Source organism: Fukomys damarensis, unplaced genomic scaffold, assembly GCF_012274545.1.
Source record: "Fukomys damarensis isolate Sample0158 unplaced genomic scaffold, DMR_v1.0_HiC HiC_scaffold_38, whole genome shotgun sequence".
NCBI classification, from domain to species: Eukaryota; Metazoa; Chordata; class Mammalia; order Rodentia; family Bathyergidae; genus Fukomys; species Fukomys damarensis.
Window position 1 is genome coordinate 28,969,478 of NW_022900950.1, and position 20,789 is coordinate 28,990,266.

Sequence of the window (20,789 nt, forward strand, 5' to 3'; positions counted from 1 at the left end):
ATTTTTTTTTTTTTTTTTTTTTTGACAGGGTCTCACTGCGTAGTTGAGACTGACCTGGAACTTGCTATATATATGTATGTCCCAGGCTGGTCTTGAATTCACAGCGATCCTCCTGTCTCAGCCTCCTGAGTGCTGGGATTACAGGCGTGCACCACCACTTCTGGCTTTTAATTTTTAATTGATGCATAATAATTATACATATTTATGAAGTACGGGGTGGGATTTAAACACATGTACACAATATGTTGTAATGAACTCAAAGTTACTAGCATATATATCACTTTAAACACTCATTACTTTATGTTAGGAACATTCAAAATTCTTCCTATGAGCTATTTTGAAACATGCAATTAATAGCTGTCAACCAATTATTCTACTATACTATAGAATACTGGAATTTACTCCTATCCAATTACACTTGTTCACTAACCATCTTCTCTCCGTAACTCTTTTCACCCTACTCAGTCCCTGGTAACCACTATTCTACTCCTTACTTCTATGAAACCAATTATTTAGCTTCTACATCTACTGAGAATGTGCAGTATTTGCCCTTCTGTGCCTTATTTTAATTAATATAGTGTTCCCCATTCTATCCACGTTGTTGCAAATGACACAGTTTTATTCATTTTTATGCTATAGTTTAAACACCTCGTTTTTCTTATCCATTCATTATCTACTGATGAACACCTAGGTTGACTCTATATCTTGGCTACTGTGAATAATGCTGTAGTAAATATCCCAGTGCAGATGTATCTACGGGCACACTGATTTTATTTATAGTATTTCGGGATATAGTGGTACAACTGGAACATCTAGCATTTCATTTTTTTTTTTTAGGAACTTCCATACTATTTCCTATGAAAGCTGAATTTATTACATTCCCAACAACGTAAGGGAGTTCCTTTGCTCCCTATTCTCACCACCATGTGTTGTTTATTGTCTTTTAGTAATAGCAATTCTAACTGGTGTGAGATGATATTTCACTGTGGTTCTAATTTGCATTAACCTGATGATTAAAGATGTTAAGCATTTTTAAATAAGTGCTTATTAGTAGAAAAGAAAAACAACATTTGTTTCAGTATATTAGTATAGGCATATAATATTTTGATTTTTGCTACATATTTTTTTCCAGTACCAGGGATCAAACTCAGCACCTTGTGCTTGATATGCAGGCAAGGAGCCACTGAGCTACATCCCTAGTGGCTACATATTTTTAAAGGTCAAATTAAAGTGAACCTTATTTAAGAGGTAAAGAATAATAAAAGTTACCTGAACAAAATGATACCTAACAGTACCCAAAAAGATAAATCCACTCCTTCCCAAACATTTTAAACCCCAAAACCAAATATGACAGACAGTTACCTTGGCTAAGAAGATTGCAGCATCCATAACAGCTTTGATGTGGCGAAGCCATCCTGAGCTCTCTAAACCAGAGTAGAAATCACTAACACAAAGCCCTTTGGTACCATTGACTAACAAAAGGAAGAAAATTTTCCATTAGAATGGGGCTACAGTTACCACCCCTCCTTTTCAGTATCTATCTGATGAGTGAACTCAAAAAGAGGAAGAAAGAATAAACAGGTCAGATTCTATAAATGAAAAGATGCTGTTATAGAAGCATAATAATGAATTTTGGAATGCATTTTTCTGTTGCTCCTTGTGCTTAAGAGAAATGCTCCAATCTCTTTAAAAAACTGCAGTACACAAATGTTTACAACAGTCTTATATTCTAAAATTTCACATGACGATACCTTAATATTTAAATAGGAGTATCATAAATTAATCTTTAATGTACTAACTACTCCATAATCTCTATCTAACAGCTATAATTTTTTGTAAAACTATTAGACTAGTACTAATACAGTAACTGCTATCTAAATGTGGCCACTGAAAACTTGCAATGTGGCTAGGCCAAAGTATAAAATACACAACTAATATGTGAGATTTGATGAAAAGTAAAATGTTTCAATACCAATTTTTTTCCTGATTATGTGCTTATACATTTTAAAATGTGACTACCAGGAAATTTTAAATTATATGTGACCAACATTATGTTTCTATCAGATAATGCTGCCTAAATAAGCAAATTCATACCTTCCAGTAATTTCTGGAGGCTGGACCTCATGACGTGAATATTTTCTATTCCAACAAACTGAAATCTAATATTAGAATAGTTGTCTTCATTTTCATAACCTTTTCCCGCTGCTCTGTTGGCCATAGCATTTAGCTGAAATTTAAAATTTTAGAAATTAAGAATCAAAATACTTTAATCTTGCCAGGCATGATGGCACACGCCTGTAATCCCAGCACTTGGGAGGCTGAGGCAGGAGGATCACTGTGAGTTCGAGACCAGCCTGGGCTACAGAGTGAGTTCCAGGTCAGTCTCAACTATACAGTGAGACCCTGTCTCAAAAAAGCAAACAAAAAACAAAAACAAAATACTTTAATCTTTTTTAACTAACTTGCTAAAATTTCATGAAAACAGTAAGCCATACTTGAGCTAGGAGAGAATGTAAATAACATCAAATCTGAATAAACTGTCATTTTTAATAAGCAAACATGTTATTAATAGTAAAGGATACTAACAAATTGTTATATAAAGGAAAGGTGTAGATAGGAAGATCCCACAGATTCATGAAGATAATTAATTTATGTTTTTAGTCAGTTTTCCATATGTTGATAATATATTTCAAAATTAAAAAGAAATATCTCCTATCTGAATCCTAATTGATTCAGAGATGAACAGAGCTACAATTTCTTTTTTTTGCTTTGTTTTTTTCTTTTCTTTCTTTTTGTTTTTTAGAGACAGGGTCTTGCTACGCAATTCAGGCTGGCCCCAAACTAACTCACAGTAAGCCTCCTGCCTCAGCCTCCTGAGTGATGAAATTATAGGCATGCAGCACCATACACAGCACCAGAAATTTTCTTTCACACAATCAAACTATGAGATTCACTTCAGAACAAACCTGGAGTGCTTCATCACTCAGAAGCCACAGGAACCATAAAATTGTTTTAAAACATGCCTCTGATTACCTGAGATCCTCTGCCTGAGGTCCTCCATGTTAGAGATTATTGCAGGCCCACAAACCATGTAACATAGTGTATAATTTGCTATCTATCTTCAAGAATCAGGCCCTAAATAAAATGGTCTGCAAAGAAAAAACAGCCTGCCCATGGGCCTATCATCCTGGGTTATTATTAGATCAAATGTTATCAGAGATTAATTTAGGATTTGAGAGTTTACTCCTCTCAGATTAGGCTTTTAGGCAGCATGTTGCTATATTTACTAGATATTCTTTTGTAATGAATTTGGATAAGGGAACATATAAATTGGAAGAAAAAGTATCTTTTGATTCAGTAGATTGAATCCATTGGTTGGTAGCAAGTATACAGCTAAGCTGTATCTACTGAGTCACTGGTTACTCAGCACCTATGCGGATTAAAGTAAAATTAAGAATTAGATATCACAAAGATTTCCCATTACTACCTGAATTTTTTTTTTTTTTTTTTTTTTTTTTTTTTTTTTTTTTTTTTTTTTTTTTTTTTTTTTTTTTTTTTTTTTTTTTTTTTGAGACAGGGTCTTGCTTTATAGCCCAGGCTGGTCTCAAACTTGGGGCAATCCTCCTGCCTTAGCCTCCTGAGTGCTGGGATCACAGGCATGCATCACCACACCCAGCTACTGTTTGACTTTTAAATTTAACTATTAAAGCAAGCAAAGGATGTATTTTTCTGTTCAAAGACAACTGTATAAATAAAAAGATATTAGGTCTTGAGACAAATAGGAGTCAGATCTCACCCTCAAAAAGTCTCATTATAGTCACCTTTTATCTCTACTACCTAAAAGAGTTCCAATCAATTAATCAACCGAGATTATACAAAGAAACAGGAACCATTATAAACACTCTCAACTCCTATGAAAGTCTTCTATTTTTAACAAAATATTAATTTCTAATTTTAATATTTCCTAATTACTCGAATTAATCTAATCTATATTATCCATTATCTTTGGGAGATTGCATAATGATAAGAATTACTCTCACGCAGTGACCATTCCCTTCACAAAGCTGCCTAAAATTGCTTGTGTTCTGTATTGCTCACTCGCTTTTTCTCATCGCTTTCTCTTATTTTTTCATCATTCCAGATTTTTGAAGAAATCCTCACTATAATTCTGCCAATGTCCTTTGGTATAGCCCTCCAGCTCTGCATACGATGCTACAATAAAAATTAAAAGTAAAGTTAGCTATTACATTTAATATTTTAATTACCTTAACTTCAGGGTCCTATATGAATTGATTGTTTAACTCTGCTCATAAAAAGAAAACAGGATTCTGACTTCGTCCCAATGATGCAAATTAAGCTTTACACCATAAATGCCTAACAAAACAATAATTTCTTACCACTTTAATTCACTAGTTCACATTTTTTAAGGAATTGTTTTTTTCTAAGTATTTCAAATTAACATCCATTATTTTAACACAGATGAATAAAAAATTTTATAAAGAGTTTTAAGAATTTCTATACACAACACACATACTATTAGGTATTTCTTCACAATAACATAAAACTTATACATCAAGAGTTTCTGACATCTTTTCTAATTTAATACAGTGGTGTCCCGGTTTACAAACTTAATTCTTTCCAAGATTCTGGTCTCAAACCAAGTTGTTCACAAAGTGAATCAAATATACCCATAAGGTCAACATTGAACCTAACCATTAAGTTTCATTTGGTTCAAGACCTATTCAGTTGGAAACCAGAATCATGGAAAGAATTAAGTTCATGAACCAAGGATCACCAACTAGGGTACTGAGAACTGGTCTTCTAAGTTGGTGTACCTTAAAGTATACTTTCTTTGTATCAATAGCTACAATCAATTTAAAACCAGAATTCAGGTATTTTAAATATGGGAAAAACAAATCAATTAAAGATAATAAATAGGATCCAGGGTATTTTAAGATACTTACTTTGGGCCTAGTGTCCACAACATACATGTAGCGATTGACTGGATTGGCTTTACTAATGGCTTGAAGCAAATGCTCGTCCTCCAGGCACCTGGCACTGAATCCTGACAGTGGCTGACTACATCGACAAATGGCAGCCTAATTTTAAAAAGACAGAAAATAGGCTATGAAAAGTACTCCTCAAAAACATGCTTAAAAAACTCAAAAGTAGTAAAATAAAATATGCAACATTTTTAAGTTAGCAAGACAATCAGAAGGCATTAACTCTGAAATCCTATTTGAATTAAATATTATTTCAATATTCTGATGTTTCCTAAATTTTCCCACTATTCTCTTCTCCTAAGAAAAGTAAATCCTTCCTTAACTAGTTTGATGAAAAACAACAACAACAAAAACGTAGAGCTGGGTACAGTGGCTAATACCTATAACCCTAGCACTTGAGGCTGAGGGAGAAGGATCACAAGTTTGAGCTCATCATGGGCAATTTAACATCTTGTGACAAACTTCAAAAAAATGGGGTAAGGAGTGGGGATGTAGCTCAGTGCATAATCTCTGGTTCAATCCCTAGCACTTCTCTTCCCTCCCAAAGGGAAACATTTACATTTTTAAGAAGCAGAACTTGGTCAATTCTCTCAAATAATCTAGATTAAGATACCTACATCTTGTGCTCTATATGGACTATGGGATACTTTCAACTCAAATTCAATAAAGAAACAGTTGAAGGCCAGGGATTTAGCTCAGTGGTGTCACTGCCTGCTTTTCAAGCAAGATCCCAAGTTCAATCCCCAGTACCAAAAAAATAAAGAAAGAAAGAAAGAAAGAAACAGTTAATACACGAAGAACAGGACTTTTAAAAATAGTAATGCTTGAAGGAAGAAAGGAAGGGACAAGAAAAAAGTGAAAATGGAAGGGAAAAATGGAAACAAAGCTTTTGTACACAGGGAGAGAAGGGGGCTTGAGGGGAATGGGATAAAGTAACATAAAATTTAATTTAAAAAATTTAAAAATAGTGTTACTTGAACTTTTACTTCCCAAATTAGAAAGTGCTTTTACTTTCTAATTAGAAATCAGTAATCTTTATATAAAATGAGACTTAAAATGCAAAAAAATGTTTCAATTCAAAATTGGATTAAAATACAGTCAATCTAAGAGAGAAAGAATACCTCTATACGTAGCAAATGGCTAAATTAGGTATTTACAATGTTTAAAGTCCTAAAAATGACTAAATAGATTTAGACTCACACACTTCTTCAATCTCATCCATGCCATGTCCAACTTAACATCTACCCAAACATTCCAAATACAATTTCATTAAGGGAGAAGAAAGCAAATATAAATACATGTTTTGCAAATTTTAAATTCACACATAAAGTAAAACCAAGAAAATTTAAAATAGAAGGAAGTTATTATTTTATTAAATTCTTTTCACACATACTTTCTTATTTCTGTTAGTTTGGCCACTGAATATCTATACTCATCCCAGTTTTCTAATCAACAATGTATACAAACATGGATGGTAAAACAGGGGTCATAATCAGATAACTTCCTCATGACTTAATTAGAAACTTCTATTTGAACACCTACCTTTTATCTCTGCTTCCTATTCCAAATTTCAATGAAAGGTTCTGACAAATAAATTTAAGATGCATAAAGCCAAAAGGACAAAAAGAATAGAAAAGGAGACAATAGAAATATCAATAAAATTTAGGGAGATAATAATAGGCAAGTGATAACTGATGTAGCATGGTTTAAAAAAAAAAAAAAGTTTCCAACTCCCTTAAGTCAATTAAAAGATATTCTAAACAGCCAAATGCCAAGAAGGCTCAGGAGTTTGTACTTCTGAAAGACTGAGTAAGAATATAACTAAAAACCCTAAAACAGGTTGAATGCATACATAAGGAATACTGTATTTCCCCCAAAATAAGACCTAACAAAAAAATAAGTCCTAGCATGATTTTTCAGGGTGCTTGTAAGCCCTACTCCCAAAATAAATGCCAGTTAAGAGGGATGCATATACTCACTGCAACACACAATGGACGTATTGAATTATAAATACTAATATATAACAAAATATAAATAACATTAGACATTAATACTTAAAATAAATAACATATATTATAATTACTTGGAAATACCAAAGCAGGCATCTTTGGACAAAAAGCAAACATCTATGTAAACAGATGAGCTGGCAAGTTAATGATGAATGACAAATCAGAGCACAGACAATGCATGAATAACATGCCCACTTTACAATGTACAGGCATAGTTGTGTCTAATATGAATCTTCATAATTCAGTATGTCATGTGTTGTAACAAATATACTTAATGCACTTGTGTGAAATAAAGAAATGTATTCAGAATTTCGATGCCTGCAATTTTTCTTCACATTTGTTTAGACCATCATTCTTAAACTGGCATCATTTTTGTTGTCACTCCTGTCCCCTAAGTCTTTAATTAACACTTGATTTAATGCAAACTTTGTGAGGCCAGCCTGCAAGAGGTTGTAACTTGGGTGAAGAATTCGTGGGATAAAATTACTGACAACTGTGCTGCCAATGCACTATGAGCAGGCCACATAGACAAAAAGGGCTCATTTAAGGAGGGCTCTACTGCTGGACATGAAAGATTGTGGCCAATGGTTCCATAGGAATTGGGAGTTGCAATAAATTCAGGCCAGAATTCAGGGTTTGGTGAGTTATGACGATGTTCCAGAAGATATGACTGTATTTGAATACAGATTTTTTGTACATAAATAAATATGTGTTGCTTTACATGAAAAAATAAGACATCGCCTGAAAATAAGCCCTACTGAGTCTTTAGCAGTAAAAATACAAGATCCATTCTTATTATTGGGAAAATATGGTAGTTGAGATTTCCAGATTTTTCCCTTGTTCTGAAGACAAAGTTTATTCTATTTAGAAGATTAACCCAAAGACTCTGGACAATAGGTATAGCTGTAAAAGAATGAAGCCACACACCCCACCCTCCACCAAAAACAGAAGGATTAAATATAGTCTACATAACAAAATATGAGATCCAACCATCCCTCTTAACCATGCTTGGTTCACAGCCAGTCTTATTATATACACTGACAAAAACCAGAAGATCCCTCTTCAAGAAAACTGTTATTGTTTGGATCTGGAATGTACCACAAAGACTCATGGTGAAGGCTTGGTCCCCAACACAGCAGTGTTTAGAAGTGGAAAATGGATCTTGAGGGATCTAACCTCATCAGTGCATTAATCCTTTGATGGATTCGTAATTAGATGGCACTACTGGAAGGTGCTGGAAACTTCAGGAGGTGGAGCCACAGTGAAGGAAGGTCACTGGGAGTGTACATTTATTTTTTCTCACCTCCCCTGTTTCCTAGTTATCATGAGGTCAGAGTTTTTCTCTACCATCCTTTCCTGTCAGGATGTCTCTACCTTGCCACAGACCTAAAAGTAATGGAGCCAACTAACCACAGACTGAAACCTCTGAAATCATCAGTTAAAATAAAACTTTTAAGTTGATTTTTCTCAGGCATTTTGTCAGAGCAACAGAAGGCTGACCTACACAGAAACCAACGTACACAACAGAAAGAAACCAAAGACAGACATCTGCGTGCACACAAACTTTCGAAAAACCAGCTATTTCAAAGACAGGAGAGACAAAAAAAGAAAGAAACTGAGGGAAACATAATTTATGTAGGGAGCACAGAACTTCTTAAAACAAAATTCTTATCCTCAGAAAACTAAGATACTACATCCAACGACAGAAAGCAGACTAAAAAATTCACAAAAAATAGGAAAGAGCTCGAGTATTAAAAATATTGTCAAAAGTTCAAGAGGTAGATTGGAGATAAACTAAGGATCTTCCAGAAAACAGAGATGGAAAGCAGGAGAGAAACTCAACAAGAATGGAGGTTTATCCTAGGAAGCTCAACTGTCAACTAATACAAAGTTTTATTTTTTATACTAAATTTTAACTTTTATTGGTACATGATTACAGTACACAATGACATAACAAATCTTAATTTTTTTATTTATCCCATTCTCTTCCCCTTCATCCTCACTCTTTCTTTCTCTTGGCCCCCTTCCCTTTTTGCAAAAGATCTATCACCCTATTAGCTACCATCTATATTTCATTTTGTTCTTTAATTACAGTATTTATGCTTTGGGATTCCCATATAAGGAGAAACTACGCAATATCAAAGCTTGTATGTCTGACTTATTTCACTTAAAATTATGGTCTGAAGATGCATCTATTTTCCTACAGTGACTCAAGTTTACCCTTCTTTATGCATATAAATGCCACATTTTCTTTATCCATTCAATTGTTGATGGGCATATAGGCTGTTTTCAGGATTTAATTATTATGAGTTGTGCTGCTAAAAACATGGTTATACATGTATCACTATACTATGTCTTTAACTCTTTAAGATACCCAGAAGGGGAATAGCTAGGTCAAATGGAATTACTGCTTTTGTTTTTCTGAGGAATCTCCATACTGAATTACACAGTAGTTGTAGTTTACATTCTCAAGAAGTGTTCCTTTTTCCTTCTTCAGCACGTTATTTTCTCATCAGCACGTTATTTGATTTCTCAATGATAGCCATTCTTTCTGGAATAAGGTGAATGTCAGTGTTCTTTTACTTTGCATTTCTCTCATAGCCAATATGCTGAACATTTTTTCATATATTTATTGGCCATTTATATTGCTTCTGAGAAGTACCTATTCATTTTACTTGCTGTTTTATTGGTCTTGTATTTTTTTCTTAGTTCTTTAAATTTCCTAGACATTAGTCCTTTTTGTAATGAATAGCTGGCAAATTACTTTTCCCATTCTGTATGCTGTCTCTTCATTTCCTTTGCTATGAAGAGCTATTTAGATATGATCCTATTTGTTGATCTTAAATTTCATTTCTTATGCAACCGGGGCTCAGTTCAAGAAAGTTCTTGCTTATACCTATATGTTCAAGAGTTTTATCTATTTTATCTTTCAGAAGATTGTTTAACATTCAGATCTTTGATCCATTCTGTGCCATTTGTACTTTCTCCTGCTTTTTCATGGGCTCCTATTAGTGTTGCTATTCTTTGCATCATCTAGCAGCTGCTGGATCGATTTCTCATGGTCCCTTACTATTTTTAAGAAATCTCTTTTCATGGTCACTAATTGCAATCCTGTCTTCTACATCTAATATTCTATCTTCACATTTGCTCAATCTGCTGTGAATACTTTCAGTGGAGTTTCTAATCTCCTGGATATCTGTTTGAATCTGTTTCGTGGATTCCATTTTTTTCTTATGCTGGGCATTCATGGCTTCCATTATGGTCCTGAACTCATCTACTTTTTTTTAATGTTTCTTTTCTAGAATCTTTAATTCACATCTTTCATTCTGCTCACCATCTCTATAGTTATCTAGAAATTATTTGTTTTGAATTTTTCTAGAGCCTCGTTCATCTCTTTTGTTACTTCCTGGGCTATCAGTTCAGGGAGTCCAGGTGGTTGTCAGATTTTTCCACCTCCTTTCCCCCAGAATTTGCCTTTGGTGAGCTGGAAGTCTGGTTATGTGCCACGCTTAGGTGTCTTCTCATTTCTAATTTGGTTGTTGGTGCTGTCTTTTTAATTGCTGGGCTGATACTTCAATATTGCTTATTGTGAGTATCTATAACTTATATGTAGAGCCTTTATGGAATGAGTGCTTCTCAGTTATCTTCCAGCTAATCTTTTTAGGATTTGAGTCTCTAATAACTCTTAGGCAATCTCATTTTTACTATACCAGGGAAGACACTGATTAGATGAATTATGACAACTTAGCCCAACTGATATTATCAGCATCAACAATAGTATCAAACATAGCTTACAAAATGACAATTTGTGGTAGTAGTTAATAAGTCAGCTTTAACTGTATGAGCTAGATAGAAATCGAGGACTAGCCCAAAATATGTTTGTAGTAAATAAACCCTTCAATACAGCAAATTTACCCTTCTGGATAAGGATTTAGAAGGGGCTGGACAGAGACAGATAGAAGGAGAGGAAAAGTTTAGTGAGGCTAGAGGATATGAGAAGATCACAAAAAATATGGGAAACAACTGAAGACAGGAGAAAAAGACAGCGAAAGAACAGAGACAACAACAGAACAAACTAACAGCAATAGGGAAGCAAGAAACCGTATCTACATTCCTATAAGAATAGTGACAGTCAAGAGAAGGACAGAGAGACAGAGAAACAATTTGAAATGGGACAGGAACAGAAACAAGAGGAAGAGAAATGCAGAACAAGAAGGGAGAGACACGAAAGGGAAGGGGAGGGGAGGGGGAAAGGGAAAGGGAAAGGGAAAGGGAAAGGGAAAGGGAAAGGGAAAGGAAAAGGGAAAGGGAAAGGGAAAGGGAAAGGGAAAGAAATATATAAAGAGCCTCCCTCAGGATGTCTCTGCTGTCCTGGTAGGCAATGTGCGCAGCAGTGTGCAAGTCTAAGTCAATTAATCTCTGCAAGCGAGATTTGTAGTCTACAAATATTCAGGCTGATTTCTGGCTACAAGGTCCAACGTGAGGTCCCTGACCTCCTTCAGGATTGAACTCTGCAATCTACTGCAGGTTCCAGCTGTCCTCCCACCTAAGTCAGTCCAGGTTTCTATGGGAGGTACTGATCCCACTAACTTACCAACCACAGTGGTCCAGTGTGATTGTCTTCACTTTCCCAGGGGGCTTCTATTTTCGTTGAGGAACCTCAGAGAGCACCTCTCTGTTATTCACTTCTGCTCTATCTTATGGGGCTCATAATCATGGCCTTTATGGCCCGCCTGGCGCCTCTACAGTACAGATTCAGATTCCACATGAATGTGGTGTGCTCCTGCAGGGCTGCTGCTGGCATCTGCATGATGCAGCTCCTCTTCGATCCATTTTGATTTTCGTTTAATACATGCTAAGAGGTAAATCTAGATTCCATCTTCTGCTTGTGGATAGCCAGTTTTCCCAGCACCATTTATTAAAGAAGCTATCTTTCCTAGAGTATATGTCGTTGACCCTACTGTCAAAGATGAGATAGGTGAATGTGCCTAAAGTTATTTCTGCATCCTCTATTCTGTGCCATTGATCTACATGCTACTTTTGTGCTGATACCATGCTGTTTTTTTTTTCACTGGAGCTTTTATTGTACTAACTTTAAGTCAGGAATTGTGATGCCTCCTACTTTGTTCTTATTGCTCAGGATTACTTTTGCTATTCTGGGTCTCCTTGTGTTTCATATAAATGTTACAATTTTTTTTTCTACTTCTATGAGAACTATTATTGGTATTTTGACTGGGATTATATTAAAACTGTTTATCAGTTTTGGAAGTACAGTCACTGGTCCTGCCTGTCTGGGAACAAGGGATATCTTTCCATTTCCAGATATCCTCTTTGATCTCCTTTTTCATAGTACTACAGTTTTGATTGTAGAGGTCTTTCACTTCCTTGGTTAAGTTCAATCTTAAGTATTAAACTTTTTAATGTTCTTGTGAATAGTACTGTTTTACTAATTTCTTTCTTAGTGTATTCATTATTGATGTACAGGACTGATTGTGCAGTTACACTGTATCATGATATGCTACTGAATTTGGTTAATTCTACAAGTCTTTTGGTGGAATTATTTGGGTCTCTTATGTAGAAGATCAAATCATCCACAAATGGTAATTTCACTCCTTCCTTTCCTATACATAACCTTTTTATTTCTTTCTCTTGTCTGATCACTCTAATATTTCAAGCACTATACTGAACAGGAGTAGTGATGGGGACACCCCTATTTTCCTCCTGATTTTAGAGGAAAACCTTTCAGCTTCTCATTTAACATAATGTTGGCCATTGGTTTGTCATAAATGGCTTTCAACAGATTGAAATAAGGTCCTTCTATACCTATTTTTTTCAGGGTTTTTTTATTATGAAAAAAAGTTGGATTTTGTCAAACACTTTTGCTGCACCACTTGACATGACCTGTAGTTTTGTCCTTTTTTCTTTTTGTTTTTTTAGTGTATTACATTATTGGTTTGTGATTGTTCAACCATTCTGGGATGAAGCCTACTTGGTCATGATATACAATCTTTTTGATAATTATTGCCTTCTGTTTGCCAGTATTTTGTTGAGGATTTTTGAGTTGATATTGATTTAAAGAGATTGGCCTGTAGTTTTCTTTTTTGTTTGGGTCTTCTCTGATTTTAGAATCAGGATAATGCTAGCTTGCAGGAATGACTTGGGGAGTCCTCCTTCCCTTTCAATATAATTAACAAGTATAAGAAGTACTGGTGTTAAATCTTCACTGAAATTTTTGTAGAATTTATAAGTACTGCACTGATTGCACTACTAGAGATCCAGTTCTTGTAGAATTTAGCAGTGAATGCACCCTGGGCTTTTCTTATAGTAGTTAGTACTTATTTATTTATTTATTTTGAGGGGGTACCATGGATTGAACTCGGGTCCTTGCGCTTGCAAGGCAGGCCACCGAACCGCTGAGCTATATCCCCGGCCTGTTAGCAGTTTTTTAAATTTTTTATTATCACTTCAATTTCTTTGACTGTTATTGAAGCATTCAAGATTTTTATGTATTCTTGGTTCAGTTTTGGTAATTCGCATGTATCCAGTAATCCATACACTTGTTCAAGATTCTCCAATTTATTATAGTGCATCTTTACTATATGCTCTGGCTTAATCTGGGAGAAGGGAATGCTACAGATTCTACAGAAGAGTGAACAAAGGGTCTGTCTACTTTACTTACTGTTTCCAAGAACCAGCTCTTTAATTCACTGATTCTCTTTATTTTTAGTCTCAATTTCATTAATTTCTGCTGTTTGTAATTTCCTTTTTTGTACTAACTTTGAATTTGGATTGCTCTTGTCTTTCTAGGACCTTGGTTCTAGGTTCATGATTTGGTTACCTATTTGTGTTTACTTTGTTTTTGTAATGTGGGCATTCAGGGCTATCAACCTGCCTCTTGGGACTTCTTTCATTGTGTCCCATAAATTTTTTTCTTTAATTTCAATTGTCACAATTTAATGAAAAATTGGTTTTAGAAAGAGAATCCAGCTCCAGGATACATTCTCAGAAACAGGATGTACTGTTAAAGAGAGCCATAATATTACTAAACCACTGCTGGAGTTAATAATAACAACAACAGTAATAAAAGTAAGAGCAAGAATTATTCACATTTAAGAATGTAAATATAGGTGCCTCCCCTAGCTCAGATACTGAGTACACAGTGAAGTGGACTTATTCCCATGTGGACCTTCTGTGCCAGACACTGGAGCCCATCTCACAATCTGGTGATGAGGAAACAAAGTAAAGTATTAGAAGCCTGTGTGCATCCTACTGAATTGGTTTAACAAGGTAAATATGGCAACCAGACTCCATTTTCAATTAGGAAGTATAGGCTTAATGATTTAAAAATACTTTTTAAAAAATGAAATGAGACAGAAAGTACAACATTATAAACACTTGTATTTTCATTACTACAAACCACCAACCAATCTGTTACTTCATAATGGGCAGGTATGCTATACTGGAATTACTGTTTGATTCTAGGAACCATATAACTTCTTCCTTAATTTCTTCTATGACCCTCTGATTATTCAAAAGATTACTTAATTCCATGCATTTGCATAATTTCTGTTTCCTTTGTCATTGATTCCTAGTTTCATTGCACTATGATCTGCTAATATGCATGGCATAATTTCTTTTGCGTTTATTTAAGCATGAAAATAAAACTAATAGAAGAAAGGAAATTACAAAAGAAACAGAAAAGTAACTTCACAATACTGAGATCAGAGTTTCCAGGTGAAGTTTAAAAGACATTTTAAAGCCCATTACCATGAAATTTCAGAACACTGGGGAGAAAGAAGACTCTAAAACCATTTGATAGGGAGGAGAGAGAAGTTCACTAAAACCTAAATATTAAAAATGACACTGAACTCAACTTCCCTGCTATGATATATAGTTCAGTTTCCCCATTTGAAAGTCATAGGTGCTTAGGAAAGCTGACAATAAGAAGTTATCAAGTGATACATCTGAAGTACCTCTTGGCCTACTCTTAGCCACAAAGGTAAATTTTACTATAATGTGATCCCTATCACAACAGTATAAAGATCCCTCTTCCACCTTTTCATGTTGTAAAATCCTCATGATTTGAAGAACTTACTCTTAAAACAGGACCCTAAAATGCCCTTGGTTCTTTCCATTCACTCAATGGTTGGCTTGCTTAACTATATGGTTTTCCCAAATATAGGCAAGATGGATAGAAAACTACAAAAAAGAGAAAAGAACCTACTTGTTCCCTAATCCCATTTTTTTTTAAGTCACTACTGGAAGGAAGAAAGGTAAGTATAAAAAATTCTGCAAGATACAAGGTAGTTTTGTTTTAAAATTCTCAAAATATAATTCTGTGAAAAGCCAGCACATTTTTATTAACATTATAATAATGACATTGTAAAATAAAAGTTAGTATTCTTTTTGGTACTTAAACCTTAAAAAAAAAAAAAAAAGAGTCGTATTATGTTAATAAATATCAAAAGAGAAGGTTCCTACCTCCTTATCTTGATGATAGTAAGAAAGAACTGGGAATCTTCCCTTGCTCCGAAATTTGGAACTACCAACAATTATTGGTTTGCTTGCTATCCGGGGAACATAAAGTTCTCTGGGATAAGTTTCACAAATCTGTAAATATCAAAACATGACTGCTCGATCACAGTTCAAAAACAATGAGATTAAAATTCACCTTTAAAAACTTTTAAACTTATTAAGTGCAAGAACAGCATATCGCAATACATAGACAACTTGCTGCTATGACATCTTCTGCCCCTCTGGTACTAACATTTTCTGAATTTTCCCAAAAGGTGCTAAATTACCTTGTATTCTCGGTTGGCATCAGACAACTGCCAGTTTGAATTTGGCACTCCCATCCTCTTATATTCTTCAGCAAGGTCAATAAGCTGCCAACCTTGTAGTCGTTCTGAATCATTTTGTTTGGGATTATAAGAGAATGCATAGAGATCTTCGTATTTTGCTATAAAATACAGCATATAAAAATATTAAAATGTAATCTGTAAGACTTAATACATTATAATCAAAGTAATTTTTCCAATTTGCCCTCCATTTTTTCTTTGAAATTTCAATACAGCTAGTATGTGAACATACTGTACTTGAACTTAATATTCTCTAAATTGTGATACACATGATGTTATGTGAAAGCACATATATGAATCTGAGATTCAATCTGTCATTAGCAGAAGTTAAACTAATAAAGAAAATAGTTAGACTTATATTTTAAATCCTCTATTGCAATATTTTCCTAAAAGTTAAATTGTAAAAGCACAAATACTTCATACTCATCACTCTTCCCAAATGACATGTAAAATGGAAAGAACAATGCCATACTGAAAAACTAGAGAGTGCAGAGCACACAAAAATGAATTACATAGTCCTACAGCAGAGTGCAGACCAAAAATAGCAACCAACCTCAGGAGTGCACTTACTTCTGAAGAATAAGTCGAGAGTCACAGAAGCATCTTTACTATATGCTCTGGCTTAACCTGGGAGAAGAGAATGCTACAGGTTCTACTTGCTAGTAGAGAAGAATGAACACAGACGTGCTTCTAAGATCATCATGCAGTCCGCAACCCGGGCTGCTCAAATGAAATTCAGTTCAACAAGGGGAAAAAGGGTCTCCAAACCCGTGAGGCATAAGCAGGGAGAAGATGCCTCTTTAGAGCTTACATCCTTTACTAAACCATACCTCTACTAAAGTAGGATACACTTTTTCTCATCCTCCTGTTCATTTGCCTTTTGTCCCACCCTAATCTATTAAATATTTTAGTCCTAATGCTACCAGAGGACCTTGACAGTCCTTTTCATTTAGTAATATCATTTTCCAAGTCAATCCCCTTGTGTGTGGAATACCCAACTTTTAAAGTGCTCTTTGCTATCAAGAGATTTTTAAACTATAACTATAACTAAAATATAAATATATACCCTCTTCAGTCTGCACTACGAATGTTTTGCTTTGGACTCCATTCTTAAAACTCAGATCAATAATTTCTAATTATTTGTAGGATATAGTGGTGGGGGAGAAGAGGTGATAGTTGAATGCACAAGAAGCAGTCTGTATAACTTAACGTACAAAATAACAATAATGAGATAAATAACAATAATGAGATATTAAAGTACCTTGGATAACTCATCTCAAATTAAGCATGTAAACTTCGGTCTCTAAGAACAATACCTTGTTTTGACAGTTGTAGCAGAGAGTTATAAATATCATGGCAATCTCTTTCTCTGGGAACAATGAAATGCACAGTCCTGAAGTTCTTGCACTGAATCAAGAGAGGGCATCCAGAAGTAGTCAAAGGAAGTTTCTCTACTGAGGCAATATGGTGGTGTAATATCTACAGCATGAAAAACAATTTAAGTCACCAATGCAGAAAGAACTAAATATTTATTCTCTCTCAGAATGCATAAGTGTGAGGAATGCTCTCTCAAATAACGTCTCAAATACAATGTCCTAAACTTTCAAATATATCATTTTTTAAATGACTTGCATAGCCCTAGTCAGAAATGTAGGTAACATCCCTCATACCTTTGTCCATCAAAATAAATATTTACCAAGTAAATGACTAAAAAGTCCTTCTATAAACTCAATACTGAGCTGACTATCATTTCCACCTACTACTAATACTTTGTTTACTATTTTTAAAAGTCCGTGCTGGGGATTTAGCTCAGTGGTTCTGGCACCTGCTTCACAAGCGCAAGGACCTGAGTTCGATCCCCAGTACCAAAAAAAAAGTCTATTTTTTTTCAATACCATTCCTATTTTTTCATGGCAGGGTAAAGGATAATTATTGTATAATACACATATACTATATTATTATATGTTAATATCATTAGTTATATTACATGTTAAATCTAAAGTTCACATGCAAGATTAAATGCATTCAAATAATCAAAAAAAGCTTGATAAAGAAGTGTAATGAGAAAAGAACTTATCTTGTGAAAATTAAAACTATATACATCATAGATTATTAACACTTGCAGTACATACATGTAGCCCCTTTGTATGGCTAAAATTCAGCACCATTAATCTTTATATTAGTGAGGCTATGCTAACTTACTAAAAATGATCTAATGTGATATCTAAATAGAGAATAAGGGACAATACACTAACTATAGTTCTGTGACTACTACGATCTCAAATAAAATCCAAAAGTATCTGCAACATATTGAGGATATACTACTAAGTGAAATAAACAAGTCACACATGTGTAAATACCGAATAGTTTCTCTGGTGTAAAAAACTATAATAGTACACAAGATCCTAATGAGATAATTGTGTGAAATATAAGAAAATGGCTAAAGGTGTAGGGAAAGTGGGAAGGGTAGGGGAAAGGGGAATAAGGGAAAAGAAAAAAAATAGGAGAAAATGAAAAAATGGAAATAAAGTGTTTGTAAATGGGGAGGGGAAGGGAGAAGGGAGGGCAGGCAAAAGGGGAAAAATGAGAGCCAAGACCTGTCATGTAAAGGTACAAGATCCCAATAATGAATGTAAATGTACTATATACCTAGAATGTACCAATAAACTCAATGAGGAAAAAAAAAAAGTATCTGCAAAAGAATGAAGAAGGGATCTGGCTCTATCTGTACCTAGTTTATGTAACCCTAAAAAAAATAGTCATCTGTAAAATAAGACAACAGGATAAAAGGTAGGTAAGGTTCCTTCTAAAGTGAAAATGCTATTTCTATGGATCTAGCCTACTAAACGGACCTAATTCAGGAGGAATGCACAGGAATGTACTAGTAAGACAATACTTTAAAGACAACAGTAGGAGAAAACATACCTTTTCCTGTCTTTCTCTCCAACTGTGCTCTCAACATATAATGAATCTGAAGGGAAGACCTAGCCATCCTTTCTGAAAGAATGACAAATCTATACTTCATATGTGTTTCCACGAGATGGAAAACACAAAGAACAACTGAAGCAGGTAGGCAAAGGAAGGGTATACAGAGTGGATGATGATATGAGTACTGGTTTCACAAGGCACCATTCAGCAAAACTGTAGCCCTGGGGTTGATAAGGGACCCAATGCCTCTAAGGAATACAACTTACCCAAGGTTAGCCTTTAGCCTTGCTACAATCATACATTACCTGGATGGCTTTCTGGGGAACTCAAGAGTAAAAAGAGAAGGAAGTATGTGTCACAGCAGTGTACACCAGAACACTGTAGCTGCTCTAATCTTTATTCTATTGCTTAGAAAAACAGAGCAGCTATGATTTGCTGAGCCACTACTGTGCTTTAGGCTTAGATGCTATTCCTATTTTCTCTCATTTAAGAATCACAAAAAGCCAGGCATAGTGGTGCACGCCTGTAATCCCAGCACTCTCGGGAGGCTGAGGCAGGAGGATCACTGGGAGTTCGAGACCACCCTGGGCTACACAGTGAGTTCCAGGTCAGACTCAACTACATAGTGAGACAAACCAAAAACCAAAAACCAAAAACCAAAAACCAAAAACCAAAAACAAACAAACAAACAACAACAACAACAACAAAGAATCACAAAAGTCTCAAATTGTATAACTGATAATGTGAAATAGGAAGAAAAGGACTAAAGGTGTAGGGGAAATGGGAAGGGTAGGGGAAAGGAAATAAGAGAAAAATATGAAAAAAGGAAAAAATGGAAAAAAGTCTTGTAAATAGGGGAGGGTGGAGAGGGTGAAGGGAGGGAAGGGGTATGGGGAAAAATGAGAACCAAGATCTGTCATGTAAAGGTACAAGATCCCAATGATGAATGTAACTGTACTGTTTACCTAAAATGTACCAATAAACTCAATGGAAAAAAAAAATCACAAAAGCTCTACATGAAGACTAATGCTATCCCCATTTCATGGAGATACTAACCTCAAAGTTATACAGGCACAGATGCTGTGGGTCTGTCATCCTCTCCCTCATCCTTATAGGCAGTACTCATCTCCCTCAAGAGATCAATGATGCCCAAAATATGTGTTCTCTTATTTTGTGCTACCTGTGTGACACTAAACAAATCACTACCTCCCTTAACTTCAACTTTATATACAAAACAGAGGTTACAAAACCTGGCTTAGCCAGGACAGCAAAGAAACATGCTTAAGTCTCTCTCTCTCTCTCTCTCTCTCTCTCTCTCTCTATCATATATAAACAAACCTCACATTCTGTCTCCCTTTCCTATACTTCTGCTGAGTACTCATCATGCATCTTATTCATTTGTCTTTCCCCACTAGAGGACAAAATTCCTGTTATTATTGACATCTATTTCGAAAAAATATCTAGAATAGCGATATGAAAATATATAGTAGGTGCTCAATAAATGTATGCAAAATGAACAAGTGAATAAATAAGGGGAAGAACAAAGAGCACAAAACAGTCGTAACAATTTCGAAGAACAAGCTGAGAGTGAGCTGGAGATTCACCTCAGTGGCACCACGCCTGCCTCACAAGTGCAAGGCCCTGAACTCAATCCCCAGTAACCAAAAAAAAAAAAAAAAAAAAAAAAAAAAAAAAAAAAAACAAGCTGAGAGGATTTTCTTTACTAGATATTAAAACTTCCTAAAGTCAATAAGACATTGTGGTACTGGTACAGTATAGTCAATACACCAAAAGAATAGATCAGAGAGCTCAAAAAGAGAGTCATACACAAAAGATTTATTTATGACAAAGCTGGTTCTAAAGCCCAAAGGAATAAAAGTAAAAATATAGAACATTTATGATCTAACATACAGGTTTCTTAAATCACAGAAGAGCACAAGCCATAACAGAATAAAATGAAAAATCTATAATATTAAAAATTTTAATTTAAT

The 20,789-nt window shown here is 34.9% G+C and overlaps 1 protein-coding gene across 3 annotated transcripts in view; it reads right to left on the reverse strand.

Annotated features, from left to right (window-relative positions):
- The window catches only part of Mtmr6 (myotubularin related protein 6), a 49,594-nt gene that overhangs the window by 12,918 nt on the left and 15,887 nt on the right, over positions 1 to 20,789 (reverse strand). The window contains exons 3-9 of one of the 3 annotated variants that reach the window (XM_010623801.3): positions 17,187 to 17,349; positions 15,814 to 15,971; positions 15,494 to 15,622; positions 4,965 to 5,099; positions 4,162 to 4,212; positions 2,095 to 2,227; positions 1,363 to 1,472 (exon numbers count right to left, since the gene is read on the reverse strand). In XM_010623801.3, coding sequence (XP_010622103.1) covers positions 1,363 to 1,472; positions 2,095 to 2,227; positions 4,162 to 4,212; positions 4,965 to 5,099; positions 15,494 to 15,622; positions 15,814 to 15,971; positions 17,187 to 17,349 — 879 coding nt within the window. Of the gene's footprint in view, positions 1 to 1,362; positions 1,473 to 2,094; positions 2,228 to 4,098; positions 4,213 to 4,964; positions 5,100 to 15,493; positions 15,623 to 15,813; positions 15,972 to 17,186; positions 17,350 to 20,789 lie in introns of all 3 variants that reach the window. The other 2 variants (XM_010623800.3, XM_010623802.3) reach the window with 2 other exon arrangements.